General features: G+C 36.2%; 2 protein-coding genes across 3 annotated transcripts; both read left to right on the plus strand.

The window, feature by feature from the left end:
* The first annotated feature begins 220 nt into the window (after positions 1–220).
* On the plus strand, positions 221–11,353 carry LOC125477347 (serine/threonine-protein phosphatase 4 regulatory subunit 3-like). 2 transcript variants are annotated; one of them, XM_048584357.1, is made up of 25 exons: positions 221–595; positions 3,047–3,127; positions 3,264–3,363; positions 3,467–3,551; positions 3,627–3,676; positions 4,422–4,501; positions 4,634–4,693; positions 4,909–5,008; positions 5,137–5,214; positions 5,353–5,420; positions 5,547–5,615; positions 5,692–5,769; positions 5,844–5,939; positions 6,299–6,369; positions 6,530–6,607; positions 6,715–6,808; positions 7,336–7,434; positions 8,403–8,477; positions 8,669–8,886; positions 8,982–9,096; positions 9,670–9,801; positions 9,885–9,992; positions 10,064–10,173; positions 10,270–10,377; positions 10,464–11,353. In XM_048584357.1, the coding sequence occupies exons 1-25, from the start codon at positions 551–553 to the stop codon at positions 10,990–10,992; spliced, it is 2,727 nt and encodes a 908-aa protein (XP_048440314.1). In that variant the 5' UTR covers positions 221–550; the 3' UTR covers positions 10,993–11,353. The 2 variants fall into 2 exon arrangements, with proteins under 2 accessions (XP_048440314.1, XP_048440315.1); XM_048584358.1 differs by lacking the exon at positions 8,403–8,477 and having other exon boundaries at positions 222–595.
* An 886-nt stretch (positions 11,354–12,239) lies between these two features.
* On the plus strand, positions 12,240–14,973 carry LOC125477348 (outer envelope pore protein 16-2, chloroplastic-like). Its single transcript, XM_048584359.1, has 7 exons — positions 12,240–12,604; positions 12,737–12,788; positions 13,100–13,180; positions 13,363–13,394; positions 13,706–13,739; positions 13,988–14,055; positions 14,158–14,973. Exons 1-7 carry the CDS (start codon positions 12,458–12,460, stop codon positions 14,299–14,301), a joined length of 558 nt encoding a protein of 185 aa, XP_048440316.1. The 5' UTR covers positions 12,240–12,457; the 3' UTR covers positions 14,302–14,973.
* The last annotated feature ends 1,668 nt before the right edge of the window (positions 14,974–16,641 follow it).

A 16,641-nucleotide genomic window follows, 5' to 3' on the forward strand; every position in this document is an offset into this window, starting at 1 on the left:
GCATGCTTCGGCAACAGGCAGGTAAGGGACCCGCATTTGAGGGCAGAGCAACACGTGTACCAAGTACCAACTCCCTCGTGATACCATCGCGAAAAGAAAGCGCGTGGAAAATATAGGACTCTGTGGTCAATGTCTCCCCCGTAATTTCACTCGGAATCCAGGGGCATAACGGGGAGACCACAAACAACATGCGTAATTGTATTCCCACTTTTCTTCTCTTATCGAAGGGGAAGCTCGGGGCTCTCAGACACTAGCGCAGAAAAGAATAAAAAGCGGAGAGAGAGAGCGAGAGAGAGAGAGAGAGAGAGGGAGTGAGCGCTGGAGAGAGAGTGCGAGAAAATTTGGAGGTTCACACTGCTGCGTTAATGGCGGTTAGGGTTTTCTACTAATCACCGGGAACCTAATCACCTCCTTCTATCCCCCAATCTTTTTTCCCCGCCCTCAAAACCCTAATTTAACATTTTTTTATCCAGTCAGCCTGTTCTATACGGTCTCCAATCCAAATACTCAATTTTAGCTCCGAATTCGAATCGCAGACTGAGGAGCTACGATGGGCGCGCCAGATAAAGCGCCGGTCAATTCCAATTCGATGCAGGTGAGTTCGCTTTTTCTGTAATATTAGGAAGCTCGATACTTTGACCTAGAATCGCAGTGAGTAGTGGTTTCTTTGTTATTTGCGAGTTTTGAAGTTTGAGCTTGATTTTATTCACTCCCAATTGTATATTTTGGGTTGCTTTCTGCGTAATTTTGTTGGCTTCAATTTCATTTGGGGCGGACTGGCTATATTCATTTGGGAATGTTAGCATCTCGATTTCTATTCTGTTAGGGTTTCGGTGTAAAATTAAATATTGCTTGTGTTCTTTGAGGTTTTTAAAGTGTCGTGCCTATCGAATTAACTGGTTGGAGCTCTAAGAGCTGTTGCACTATGTGTGACACCTTTTAACAAGAGGGTAAACAGGCTTACTTTCTTAGCATAATTTGTTTCAATTCTATTAATACTAAGGACACTGTTCTTCACTGCAAAGGCGAATAACTACTGTTTGGGCGGTGCAGGGTAAATTAACATAAATATCTTTTGATCATTTGAGGAAAGCTATGTTGTTAGTGTGCAACAAGGTACTGCTTTGGGTTGAAGGATGTGGTAGAATTTATCTTTTTAGTCGGGAGTTGTTAAAGCTAGGAGTCTCCATGTTTGATACTACTTTTTTATAAGTTGGAGGAGGATGAGTTAATTTATTTGTCACTGGAAGCAGTTTAATTGTTTAAGCTTGGAGTCTCCATGGTGTGAGCGTTGCATTTGAAATCTTCTGTTGTACACAGTTTGTTTGAGCTCCATGCAGAAGTTTATATTCCTAAGCTAGTTATGTTCCAGACCTTGAAAGGTGTGCACCGAGTTTAATTTGGTGGTGGTGTTTTGAATTTTGCTGTTGTCTCCATATTGACAACAGCAGATTTTGGAGGATTGTTGTCCTTTTGTTTTTGCTGAAGTATTGTTCTTCCTTAGAAAATTTCCTCATACGGCGACAGGTTGCTGACGAGTGATTTTACAACCTTTCTATGACGTTTGTTATTTTCTTTTTATTTGGTGACCACGACATTATCTATTTCATTGTGCTAGATTAGTTTCTTTTGGACCATTATAATTCCCGTAATTAAGTCTTTTTTTTAGTTGAATGATGCAAAATGACGTGATTAAATGTGCTCTCCCTAGCATTTTCCTAATCTTAGACAATTGCATTGAATGTGACACTATTGCGATGCTGTTGAAATTTAATGCCTTAACCTAACCCTATTTATCATGTTAAGAAAAATGGAAAGTTGGATCTTCGATTTGAAGTTTATGGTAACTTTTCTACCTTATCCTCTAACTTTATTTTTTTTCTGCTTTACCCTCAATTTTTATTTTTTATTTTTTTATTTTGATGTGTTCACAAGCTTTAGAATTTCGCACATGCATACAAACTCTTGACTTTGGTAATTATCTCTTTATGGTATTGCATTTAGACTTTTGCTTATGTATGTGCCAAGAACCAACACAATATGGGCATGCTTTCTTGGAAAATCTTTAAAAAATTTATGACAGGACATAGCATGATGCAAATAAATCTAAACTTAGATGGCAACCAATTTCATTAAAGTATGCAAATAACTTCATGAAAAACTACATCTTATAAAATTCAAATCTAACAATCAAAATATAGAAAATGATCCTCCTAAGACAGTAAATACCTTTACTGTGCTAAGTGCTGCTATATGCTCATTGTCTTCATTGTCATTGTGGTCATTCTGGAAAATCATCACAGTGTAAAATTCTTGTACAGCCTTTTTGGTGAAGTTGTGGGTGGAGAGAAAATGTTGACACGCCACATGATGTATTTATGGAATGCTAGTGTCATGTAGGTGTGTCTGACATGTAGTTTATTCTACCAATCATATAGCTCCTGCGTTATACTGTTTCTGTCAGTGTTAATCTGATAATAAGACCGTCTTGATAATTATTTCCATTAGAGAACTAGTATGTGCTGGTTTAATATCGACACAAAGCTATTATTTTTAGTGTTGTTGTTTTTTTTATTTTTTTTTTATTTTTTCTCCTAATGAAGAATATCAAATGTGAGCAGAGAGATTTTGTGTTCAACGCGGTGTCATAGAGCCTTATGGTATATTACATTGCTTGTGTAGCTTATTTGCACGATTTGCTATGTTAATGTCTGTGATAATTTATTATGTCTTGATCAATGTGTTCACTTGTTACGAGGATCTCTGATGTTTAATGTGAACATGTTACTTTACTCACATCTTTGCTTGCCATAATAGTCTACTACCTGTTTTTGCCTTTTCGTTTCCTATTAAATTGCGTTTACAATTATGAAACCATGCCTTTTCCCTTCTAATATTGGTATCGAAGAAAGTTGACGTCCATAACTTTTAAGATTTAAAAAATATCTATCTGCTTCGTGGCCATCTTGTAGTTTAAAATTTAATTAATGATGTTGGTATATATCATGTAGTTGAAGTTGTTGGTCTAATTTTCCTTTTATCTCAGCGTGTAAAGGTTTACCGTCTGAGTGAGGATGGAAAATGGGATGATCAGGGAACTGGTCATGTCACAGTTGACTACATGGAGGTTTGTTAATCTCATTGATTTGTTAATGTGATAGAGAGTAAATTTTTGAGAAATTAGTTGTTTGGAGTCAAATTTTCTTAGAAATGATTTCTAAAATTGCCCTGCACTTTGATTGAATGCAACTGTGGTAAAACAGCGTTCAGAAGAGCTGGGTTTGTTTGTTTTTGATGAAGAAGACAATGAGACATTACTTCTGCATCGAATCAGCTCGGATGACATTTACAGAAAGCAAGAAGGTATTTTAAGTTTAAGTGACATAGGATTGCTTTGCTATTATATGTATTCTCGTGTGGCTAGGATTGAGACTAAATTGTGGTGTTTGGGTCATTTCTTGTCAAGATACAATTATCTCATGGAGGGATCCAGAATATTCTACTGAATTAGCTCTCAGCTTTCAGGAGCCTACAGGCTGCTCTTACATATGGTAACTACCTAATTTTTGTCCTTTGTTGTTCCTGATAACATGGTTGTTACTAATTATTTTGTTTGATCTATTCAGGGACCACATATGCAGCGTGCAAAGGAATATACATTTTAATTCTCTTAACAGTAAGTGTTTGCAATATGATTCAAAATGTACTCCCTCTCTGTTCTTTGCATTTTAGATATCCGACTGCTGTAACCCTCTTCTTAGTGAATCCTTATTGTGTTTTCTCTCTATTTTTCAAATAAAAGTGCATGCAAATATTTTCCTTGATGAAAGATTTATCTGCCATGAAGCATTAATTTCAGAAAATTTACTAGTGTAATAAGAATTGCTTATTTTTGGAAGTGGAACCCTACAAAGTTTCATGCAATCTCTACATTATAAGACTACAAATCTGCTTGTGAAAACAAGATAACACAGGAATTCACGATAAAGCTGTTAAAGGTACCTAAATGCCTGAAGAAAGAATTTGTCCATCAATTTCTGGCCATTCTGGGTTAAGTCAAAAGAGCATTTGTTCAATGAAGATTTCCACTTTTCTGTGTGAAGAGTGTTTTGATAACAATATGGCTTTTCTTATCTATGATTACAGTGTTTATATCTGTTGTATGAGAAAGAGTGAAATTGTTTCAAGTAATACGAATAAAAATGAAATTTGGGTAATTTAAATAATGTCCATGTATACATGGAAAGCTTGAAGCATCTTGAAGAAAATGAGGAAAATATATGTAGGGACCCACCCTCATGGTTTCTATATTCAAATTTTTGTCATTTATTATTGGTTACATTTTGCTTGTATTTTCTTAAATTTTTTTTTCTATTTGAAAGTCAGTGACATGAATTGTTGATCTTTTTCAATATATGTAGATGAGACATTTCACAATGCAAACAGTGAGTTGAGGGAGCTCCCTACGGTTGAGCTATCCACGCTTCCTTTAATCCTTAAGGTGGTTTAGTTCTTTTGCATCTCATATGTTAATTTTATCTTTCTTGCATTTCACATTTTTCATTTAATTTATGAGATATTTTTTTTATCAAACTTGCAAAGTGATGGCAATCGTGTGGATTTTGTCTTGCAGACTGTTGCTGAGAGTGGCATTGCTGACCAGATGCGATTGACAGAATTAGTATTGACTGATGTAAGCTATGTATAACCTTGTGAATCTCTGAAGAAATGTGCAGTGGATTATTTGGATTGTTCTCTCATTTTTATAAAAAAAATCCAATTGCTGAAGTAGGTCGAAACATGTTATCCTAATCATAAAAGTTGTTATTACTTTAACCTTCAACACCATTTTGGTTCATATATATACTATATTGCTTTTTCCTAACGAGTCTTTTAATCTTAACGCAGCAAGAGTTTTTTCGGAAGCTCATGGCCCTATTTAGAATCTGTGAAGACTTGAAAAATGTTGACGGTCTTCACATGATATACAAAATAGTAAGGGGGATCAGTAAGTATTCCTTTTTGGTATTTCACCCTCAGAATCTGCCAAATAAATGCATGTCTATCTTCTTTATTTTTTGGTCAAAGCATGTCTATCTTTTTAATATTGAGTGATATGTTGTTTAATACCTGCAGTTCTCCTGAATAGTCCTCAGATCTTTGAGAAAATATTCGGTGATGATTTAATCATGGATATCATCGGTTCCCTTGAGTGTGAGTTCTGTAATTGGTTTGTGTTCTTTCATGTAACCTTCTGTTCTCAGAATTTGATTTAGTTGTAGCCTGGTAATTTGATTCTTAATTCATTGATTCAGTACTATGTTGATATTGATGTTGAATTTTGGTTTGCAGATGACCCTGAAGTACCTAATGTCCAACACCATCGTAACTTTTTGAAAGAACATGTTGTTTTTAAGGAGGTAATAATTTTTATTCTATTGGGATTTGGGGCTAAGGACTAGGGATGTTGGATAGCATCGTAATTTATATGGGAGTTGGTTTTTTTCTTCTCTGCGAATCTGGATTGATAATTTCATTTTGCACAGGCCATACCGATTAAAGATGCTATGGTGTTGTCAAAGATACACCAGACGTATAAAGTTGGATATATAAAGGTTTGCCTGTTTTCTGTTTAACCTTTTTGTTTTTCCTACTTCTTTAGTTGCAATTCTTACTTTCTACTACTTTCAGGATGTTGTTTTGGCTAGAGTATTGGATGAGGCCACAGTTGCAAATCTCAATTCCATTATTCATGCAAACAACGCTATTGTAAGATTTTATAAGTCATTCTTTAAAACATGTTGGCTTTATGTTATATTAATTCTAATTTTTATTTGTTGTAGGTTGTTTCTTTGCTAAAGGATGACAGTACCTTTATTCAAGAATTGTTTGCTAGGCTACGGTCACCATCCACCTCCGCAGAATCTAAAAAGAACTTGGTAATTTGATTTCCTTAAGCGCTCTTTCATTGTATTTCTGACTTCTGAGGCATGATATTGGTGCACTGCAGTCCCCAAAGGGAGATTTCTTGAATATGTAATTAGATTTTTAGATCGTGTAATTTCTCTCTTTTGATTTTCTTTTCCCTCCAATTTATTTAGAAATACTTATTAATGTCTCTAACATTGGTAAAAAGTCTTATGTGGTTATTTCTTAATGTTGGCACCTGTAACTTGACCGCATTTTAGTTTGACCATGGTAATAATAGTGACCTTAGAATGTGTGGCTGCATTTCTCTGGTTAGTTTTAAGGACGTCACTCAGAATTGATTGTGCTTATACTTCCCTTTGCATTGTAGGTATATTTCTTGCACGAGTTTTGTAGTTTAAGCAAAAGCCTGCAGATGGTCCAGCAGCTTCGGCTATTTAGGTAAAAAAAATCCTGAAGTTACATTTCTTTACCCACTATTATGTTTTGTAACTTTCTGTTGCCTTTTTAAATTTTGGTTGCTTACATTATGGTGGTTAGCTAAAAATATTTTCTTTTAAGATGTCTTTGTTTTAAAGTGTGAAATGCTGAATATCTGTAGGGATCTCATGAATGAAGGAATCTTTGACATTGTAACTGATGCGTTGCAGAGTCAAGACAAAAAGCTTGTATTAACCGGGTAATCAGACGTTTATGAATCTGTCTTCTGTATTTAGTTTGCTGCTTCTCACTCAGTTTTTTCCCTTGTGTCATAATCCTAACAATTGGTGATTATAATGGATGCAGGACAGATATCCTCAATCTTTTCATGAATCAGGATCCAAACCTTCTGCGTTCATATGTTGTTCGTCAGGAAGGAACTCCACTTTTAGGACTCTTGGTATGCACTTTTCCAAATTATTGTTTGTCCTTGAATGGACATGTGCACCTGGAAATCACCTTCACCTGTGTTAGTTGAGCTTCAAAGAAATCTTATAGCGAATTATTCAATTTCAATGTCGTATGGATGACCTGATTATGGCCTGTGAGGCGAAAATTATAATCAACTACAATATGTGTGTTTATGCTTGATAACAGAAGGAGAAAACCACCTAATTAGGCAAGCAACAGGTTATACTTGTGATTGCTTTGGGGATAGCCTATATTTGTATTAAAAATTTAGAACTGATGTCAGGTGAAACAGACATAGCAAGTGTATCTAAAAGGAGTCTAGTTGTCTTCGCACACTCATAATATGTACAATCTGATGTCTGCATTTAAGCATCTGGTGTGGAAAAGACATTTACGCTCTTTGGCTGCTTCCTGTTTAGTTGACAACACTGGTCCCAGTCACTTGAAAATTTTAAATTCTGATGCAAGCGTTTTGATTCTCTCTGTCAATTTTAATATTTAATTGTCTCCTTACAGGTTAAAGGAATGATTACAGATTTCGGAGAGGACATGCATTGCCAGTTTCTTGAAATTCTTCGTAGTCTACTAGATTCTTACACTTTGTCAGGAGCTCAGGTATCTACATTAGATATTTGTTCGCTAAATGAATTATTACTGTCAATCTTCGTGTAACTCAGCTATAGTTTCCCTTAAATTTAAAATATTTTTGTGGATATCATCTTTCTTCTCCTCTCTTGTCCAATAGTAATAGTATATATACTATTTTTCATTCTTGAACTGCAACTGCTCTCACAGTTATGTACCACTGGCACTACACCAGTAACTTCACCAGTAGGTCCACTTAGGTTAGAGGGGCATAACATATATGTACTTATGTATGTAAATTTTTACGCATCTCTCTTTGTACTTGTGTTCAAATAGGTACATGTAATATTTACTTCAGAAGTTGTTAGTGCTCATGTTGACACCATTTCTAGGATATTAATTGCCTTCTTTTCTCTTTTAGGAGCTTTCATTATGAACATTTTTTTATATTCATTAGCTCTTAAATAATAATCTTCCTTGCATATTATGCACATAATCTTAATACTTATGGATGATATCAGAAGAATAACGAGGGGCTTTATGCCTTAGGCTATTGAGCCATCATATTGGAGATTACCTGTACTAGGATCTTCATTAAGAACAACAAAACCTTAGCCCCCTAAGTGGGTTCGGCTGTATGAATTCTAGAAGTTAGAACGCCACTGCGCTTGGTTTTGCACCATGTTTTCTGTTAGCTCCAAGTACTCCATGTCTTTTCTTAAAGCCTCTTTCAAAGTCTTCCTAGGTCTTCCTTTACTCCGTTTGCCTTGAGCCTCTTTCTAGTATCATCATAAGTGGAGTAATTCATTTGATGCTTCTAGGGTTATGGTTAATTGTAGATTTCATTTGTTTGATTACTTTTTTATCGTTAACTTGGGCCAGGTCATTGCTTTTTCGTTTTCATTTTAATGATTTTTCACCCTTTTATTCAAGTTACTTTTCATGACCAGTTTTGTTCTAGTCCATCTCATAATTCTTTGGATTGTTCTTTCATGTAGAATATGATGAATTTTTTGGATTATCACAAATTCAGAAGTTTCATACATAAAGCTTTGCATGGAGTTTGCAATACGGTTTATTTCTGCGGGTGTAACAATTTGAATGTTGGTTTGTAGTTTATTATGTTTCTGCTGAATTGTTGGAAAATCATGTCGGTAAAACTTGCATGTAAGAAAAAAAAAAAAAAAATTTCAAATGCCTCATTTTCATACTGGTACTACACAACTTGGTTATTGAGTCTTTTATCTTGTTTGATTTGCTACAGAGAGATGCAATTATCGAGATATTCTATGAGAAGCATCTGGGGCAGTTGATTGATGTTATAACAGCGTCATGTCCTTTGGAAGGCAATGGTCAATCAACCGATAGATCTTCCATCTCTGGTGGAAGAGTTGAAAGTCAGAGTGTTGCGAAGCCTGAAATAATATCAAATATATGCGAATTGCTTTGCTTTTGTGTACTTCACCATCCATTCAGAATAAAGTAATATTTTGGATCCTTTGTACTATTTTCATAAATGGATTTTGCTTCTGCTGACCTTTGACATTGTAATGTTTGGCTTTTTTTTTAATTTGTAGGTGCAACTTTCTGCTTAATAATGCGATGGATAAAGTTTTGTTGGTTACAAAAAGAAGGGAAAAGTATCTAGTTGTTGCTGCAGTTCGATTTGTTCGCACTATTCTTTCACGTCATGTGAGTTTATGTTGATTGCTAAAAAAGTTCTGCAAAAAGTTGTTTAAAAGGTTCTATTTGTTCTTCAGCTCAGCTAAAATTTCAAATAGACTGAAATGATCTGGAGGGTGATCATTATTGTTGTCTTGGACCCATTATCTATAGCTGAAACTTCGAAAAAAATTTGCATGTAAATGTAAATTACATTATGTCTTGTGCTTCAACAATAGTGAAGCTAAGATGAGCGAATTGCCATGCAAGACTAGAAGTCAATGCATTGTAATGATATATATTGTTCTGATTCGAGCATAGTGGACTCATATGAGAATTTCTTATCAGTATGATGGTTGTGGGGATTCTGGATAAAAAGAATGTTACATTTCAAAAAGGTTCTTGGTTCTGCACAATTTTTTCAGCTTCCACAGTACATATAAGAGTGTTTATTATTATCTTTGTGCCCTGTTGTACATATAGTCTCTCTCTCTCTCTTTATCTCTCTCTACCTGCTCTGATATGTTAAGTATGCTTTTTTTTTTTCTTTTCTTTTTGGGCTAAGTTGTTCATGTAACAATTGGGTAATGCATGATTCTGCAGGATGAGCATCTGGTAAATCATATTGTTAAGAACAACCTTCTCAAGCCAATTGTCGATGCATTTGTTTGTAATGGAAGTCGATATAACCTGCTGAACTCGGCTGTTTTAGAACTTTTTGAGTTCATCCGCAAGGTGCCACTCTCTTTTAGACTTAGAATCTGGAGCTAAAGTACGTCTTGAAGGTATCATCTTATCTGTTTATTTTCTTTTTCCAGGAAAACTTGAAGTCTTTGGTTAAATACTTGGTTGATTCCTTCTGGGATCAGTTGGTCAGATTTGAGAATTTTGCATCTGTTCTCTCCCTCAAAGTAAAATATGAGCAGGTACTATGCTCCTTCTATACTTTCTCCACTCCTAAATTTAGAGCTTTTGTATTTGACAAGTGCTTTTGCAGTGCCTAGAACATTTTGGAACCAAAGGCACTGCTAATGTGTCAGACCCTAGAAAACGAAATGATGAGCGAGCTTTGGAGAAAGAAGAAGAAGAATATTTCAATGAGGACAGGTATGTTTTTAGTGTTGGACGTTTATTGTGTATTGACATTGCTTTTTCCCACTATCTTGTTACCCATAGCCACTGAACATGGAACTTGGTAATCAGTGATGAAGAAGATACGGCATCTGCATCAATGCCAAATACCCAAAAAGTACAGGCTCAACCTCAACCTGTTTTATCCAATGGAGTTGCTGCAAGTTATCCACCATCCAGGTATCACACTGTTCTAGTGTAGATTTATCAGAGTGCATTTTCAGAATTTGGCTATATGGCCCATATGTTCATCTTGATTATTGTAGTCCAAGGTCTGTCGGGCTGGTAGATTATGATGATGATGAGGATGACGAAGACTACAAGCCACCTCTCAGGAAACATCCTGAACCTTCTGATGAAGATGAAGGAACAATGGGGTCCCTTAGGTTGAAGCGGAAATTGGCTTCTAAGGATATCGAGCTAGCAAAGAGGCAACGGTTGGGTAAAAATTCCAAGCCAAAAGAAAGTGTGTTTGCTGCTTTGTGTACAACTCTAAGCCAGGCAGTGCTACCTAATAAGAAAATTGCAAGCAGCATCAATACAACCCGCACAGCTGACGGAGTCAACAACTCACGTGAAGGGAAAAATCAAGAGAATGATGAGCATGCTGTTTCTAAAAGCTGTTCTGATAACAGCAATTCAGATGATGCGGATAATAGGGAAAATGAGCCTACTAGTTCTAGGGGCTGCTCGGATCACTTGCATGGCACTTCGGAGAATAGACAATTGGGTGGAGAGGACTGCCCGTTGATACCACCGAAATCTTCACCGGAAATGGCTGTAAATGGGTCGTAAGTTATATTTAGCCAATGGGGTGACTACTACGTGTTCTTTATGAAGACTGTGAATGCGTGCTTGGTGCCAGAAAGCGGTGCCAGCCCACAGATGAACATACTTTGGAAGAGAGCAAGCGAACCGACATTGAAGAAAGAGAGGATGAATTTGGTCTATGGCCTCCATCGACAATGGTAGGAGCGAATACTGTATAGTGCCATTGCGACGCGGAAGAAAAAAAGGCAACAAAAGAAGTCATCCAGTGTGGGGGTACTATCATCAACTCTTCAGTTGGCCTTATTGGGGCTTTGAAGTACTTTGGTTTTTTGTAAAACATTCATCAGCATTGATTCTCTATATCCAAGTTTTGTGCTTTCTTTAATTTGTTCCTCTTTTTTTTTAAATGCTAAAAGTACTTTTGTGGTGGGGGTGTGGTGTGGGTTGGTCGTAATCGAGAGAGGGAGTGAGTATGAGATTTTTAGAGGCCATTTTTTCCCTTAAAATGTAGTAGGGTTTTGGGTGAGGGAGCGAAATTTTCGTTTTGTAGCTCACTGTAAATTAGTTTCGAGTTTAATTATCCAAGGCAACTTTTGGAAGGATTTCCGCCTTGATAACATGCAAGCCCAAAGAAAGTGTTGTATGTTTTAGTTTGTTGGTAGCTTTATCCCGCAAGAAAAAAGTTTTCGAATTCAAAAATGTTATTTTTATCATCTATTTGGACTCTTTCTAATAAAGATGAGATCCAAATGCGTTGTTGGATCCTACCTCTATTAGAGAGATGATACAAATGATGGTATAAATAGATGGTAAGTGTAGAATCATAAGAATTTGGTTATCTGAATGAATATTTCCTTGGAATGGAAGTTTTTGACGGGACGATAATCTGTATAACTCTACTTTAGAGGAGCAGATTAGAACTTGGATGTATAGTCAAAGTACATTGCGTAATTAATTGACCTAATCCGCATTTGCACAATCGGGTGAAATTTAAGACAAGAACTGAAGATTGTTATCATTCACGATTTTCATCCGTGATCGAAAGAATGAGACAGGTATATAAATCTTGTTCAGAAATGGAATCAATAATTTTATTCTAAATTTCACCAAAGAATAACAGAATGGGTCTGAAGTTAAGGATGTTGTGGTTTCATCATGTTCGGAAGTGAAAGGTAGAGTATATGGTAGCGATGAAAATGTGAGATGTACGGTCGTCCTGGGTGCACGGATGTTTCATGTTTGTTTATGAAACAGGTCAACAGGGGACAGGTGGCAAACAGTTGGAAGAAGTCGCTGGCCACCGAGTTCGCAGTGTGATTACGCAGAAGAAAGACACGTACGTAGGGTTGCATGAGTACGTGTCTACCTCACTTGCTCATTTTCTCCTTCTTCTTCTTTTTCACCGGTGCAATCTCATCGAATAACCTCAAATTTCACTTTGTGTTGATTCTCTTGGTGGAAGAGCAATCAAACAGATAATAGTGTGAAGATGTTGAACACGAGCAGCGGCAGTAGTAGTTTGGAAGCAAAGCCGTCGTTGATGCAGGAGCTGCGTAGCTTCGACAATGGTGGCTTCTCCGACCTCGGCCACCCTCTCCTCAACCGCATCGCCGAGAGCTTCGTCAAAGCTGCTGGGGTTTCCTCTCTCTCTCTCTCTCTCTCTCTCTCTCTGTGCATATATATGCGTGTGTGTTTGTGATATATAACAGAAGTACGTGCAAAATATCTAAGCGTTTTGTTAATAAGGTTGTGTTGCTGCAATGCACAGATCGGAGCACTTCAGGCCGTGTCACGTGAGGCTTATTTCACAGCCACTGAAGGTAACCATTATGTGTTTCCTTCTACTTTCGAATTTCTTGGTGTTTGTATATGTGTGTGAATTATGGATGTATAATAATTACTATTCCTTTAAATTTTAAGTAATTATGCATGTAATTAATGTTGTCTGTCGGTTTGTGGTTTTATTTGATTTAGTCGTTTAAGTGGTGAAGCATGCGTGCATGTGTTCATTGTAATAATGTGCAGGATTTGATTATACTTCATATTGTCATTTTAATTCCGCCTATTCCTCCTAGACAGACAGATAAACGTTGATGCGTTTGTATGCATTCATGTTCATCGTTATGTGCAGGATTCGATTCAAGTACCAATGGTATTCCACCCGAAATCTCACTCTTAGGCAACAAAAAAAAACGATTCCCTGATCTCAGAGGTATGCAGCTAACCACTCCATGGTTAATTTTACAACTTTTATTGATGTAGAATGCCCGTCGGAGACTATAAATTACGAATGTGGAATATGAGAACCCTTTGTAATATTATGTCTCTGTTTGTCCATCAGTTGTTGGTATGTTGAACAATTGTGTCTCAAGCGGTTGTTTATGTGCTTTGCAGGTGAAAACAACAGAAAATCTCTTGAAGCCATGGTGAGTTGAAAATTACCATTTAAGTACATAATTCCAATTGTTACTAAGATTTGGTTATATAGAGAAGCCGTCTGGTTCTGTATTTCGTAGTTACACTCAAATTACCAATCGATTATATGTTAGAGGTGCCCTAATGTTGCCACCATAAATTATTCATAAATAATTGAATGCTCTGGTGGTCTGGCCTTATCTATTGGAGCTTTTTGGTTTGTCCGCCATTGGTGAATTTTGTACTTCTTTGAATTCTAGCTAGTCTAACGAAGTCGTGATGCTTTTAGTAGTCACTGATTCATTGTCACAATGTTTTCTAGGTGAAGAATACAGGAAAGGAATCCTTACAATGGGGTAAGTACATTTTCTAATCAAATTGCAAGCATGAAATATATGCATCAGTTTTACATAGTACCTTAGCTAATGCTAACGCTAACTATGTTTGTAATTCGTTTTCTACTGAAGTAACCTTTTTTTAGTATGGACATTAGACAAGCTAGAGATTTCAGTTTTTCCTGCTTACAATTACGTGTGCGCAGTTTGGAGAGACAGTGTCATGTACCACTGCGATTGGAAGGAAGTTGACATATTTTAATTTGCAGGACTGGCTGCGGGGGTCTATTCAGGTCTCACATATGGCCTGGCAGAGGCTCGTGGAGCTCACGATTGGGTAATGCTTAACTATCTTCTATCATGGATCCAACGCTGCAAGCATTACTAAGATCTTGCTACTTGTATTTTGCTTATAGCCATTGTCTGTTCTTCGGTGCAGAAAAACAGTGCAGTTGCGGGAGCAATTACAGGAGTGGCCCTGGCCCTCACGTCGGAGGGTACTTCCCATGAGCAGATTGTGCATGGCGCTATCACCGGAGCTGCCATATCAACCGCTGCAAATCTTCTTTCTGGGATATTTTAGGCTGCTGATTGGGGTCATATGTAGTCCCGCCTTTTTTTTTTTTTTTGGATAATTTAGAGATGCGACTTTACTGCCATCCATCTCTTGTTTAAGGAACTTCTGGTTAGGATTTTGCTTTCTGGATGCTTAAACTTACTGGTTTAGTATCGAGGACTTCGGATGATGGTTATCGAAGGTTCATTTTTCGTAGTCGGGCAACCTTTTTGGCCTAATTAAGCAGTGTTTTTGATATATTAAGATCATTCATGAAAGTAGCTCATCAGTTTGTTATGAGCATCCTCATCCAGCTCGACAGAGGACCCTTTTTCAGGTGTCAGCGGAGCCGCAGTCCTACCCTCGTCCCAGTTTTAGGGTTTCATGCACGAGCCCTTAAAAACAGTACATACTTCAGAAAATTAGAGAAAAAAAAACATAGAATATTTATGAATATTACAACGTATTTTCATCGGAATGAATCTGCAACGAAGGCCAAAATATTTTGAAAAAAAATATTGTGGGATTAAAGGATAAATAATTGGTGTTATCAGTGCAAAAGTTTTAGTTAGAAATGTATGAAGAGCACATTCCTTCAAAGAACAGTTCTTTTTCTGCACTAATTTGATTTTGTAGTTTTGTGCCATTCTCTTATCTATTTTCTAAAAACTAAAACTAAGAGAATAAGCGTGTTGAAAATAAAATATAAAAAAAAAGAGAACAATTTAAAATTAAAAAAAGAGTAGAGAATTAAGAAACATTTAGAAATAAAATATAAAAAAGAGTATAAAGAAATGTAAGGATACAAGAGATTAGGAGGAGAGCTCAAAGTGTCTTTTTTATTTTTATTTTATTATTATTATTATTTTATCATTAGAAGCCTACAAAGTTTAGAAGGAGAAATCAAAGGGGCTATTTTTTTTTTCTCATTTGTATGACTTACTGTAGAAAAAATTCCAACTACTTACATATTGACCCCAAATGGACAGCTATGATGAATAATATTTACAGCAATATGATTATTTGATTGTCCACGTTCCATGTAAACAAAATCAGTTGCAGGTACTGCAAAATACAAGTTACATGATCCGAATGTGCAAACTGTCTTGGGTCCAAGACTGAGAGCAACTAATATGATAATGGCGTCTTGTGCACATCATGTAGCGCTATGTTATGCATCATTGTCATAGGAAGCTACTATGGTAGTAAAAATCTGTCGTCTTCAGTTTTGACGAATTTATACTTACAAAATAATAGACACTTTTGATCAAGGTCAAAGCCTCATGCGCCCACGAGGTGGGGGGTTGGCCAATGAATCTCCGATGCCTAATTTAGTAACTTTGAAAAGAGTGAGTGTTTAGAGCTTTAGTGTGTAGCCAATGTTTACCAGTAAATGGTGTAGATGGAGTATTTATAAGGAGGTGGCCGGCTAGGTGTAAGGTTTTGCTTACACGGGCAGCTTTCTATTAGCCAGGTTGTGTCATCTGTAGTAGGAATATGATGAATAAGGAAAGAATTTCTCTAAGATATTTAATTAGGATATAATATCTTGGAATGATGATGGAAGCATTTTTAATTGATTGTGACAAAAATTCTTTATGTGTTTGAGTTTATCTTCAATTTAGTTGATCCCAACACCAAATAACAGTTTTGGGTCTTAGGTACTTAGATCAAGCGGTTGATGACCAATTGTAGACCGTGCAGTCCAATACAGTAGATAAACTAATCAATATCTCGTTGTGATTATAATAATAGAGTTTAGTGTTAACAATCCACTCGTAACATGTACGTAATTTTAATACTAGTACACTCCTAGGTATAATTCGTTTATTCATGTTTTAACATCTCGATTAGTAACAAGGTAACTTTGTGATATGATTACCGTCATAAACAAACACTTTTTTTACTGAAAAACAATAATTTCTCTACTCTTAGAGGAATATGAGAACTTATACTATTGCTCATATTATTAGGTCATCTTCAACCGAATGAATTAAACATAATTTTGTTCAGAATTATAGCTTATAAGAAATTTTTTACCAGACTAAAATTCTGAACAAGACTATATTTAGTCTATTCGATTAGGAACAGTAATACTAGGCTACCCAATCAAATGTCTAATTAAGCCATGTCAAAATCAATTTTTGCATGTCGATATAAACAAAATGTGTATTTGTCGATTAATCCCCCGAACTTGTACAGTGCTACCAATTTCCCTTCTGAACTTTAATTTTAACCGATTACCCTCTCGAATTTTATAATTAGCCAATTTCCCCCCTTGAATTTTAATTTTAGCCAATTACCTCATTGAACTTTAATAAATAGCCAATTCCCCCTAGCGTTAGATTTTAAAAAATTTAATCTAAT

Source organism: the organism of the source record quoted next, unplaced genomic scaffold (assembly GCF_019419815.1).
Source record: "Pyrus x bretschneideri cultivar Hongxiangsu unplaced genomic scaffold, Pyrus_bretschneideri_v1 Contig21, whole genome shotgun sequence".
Taxonomy (NCBI): domain Eukaryota; kingdom Viridiplantae; phylum Streptophyta; class Magnoliopsida; order Rosales; family Rosaceae; genus Pyrus; species Pyrus x bretschneideri.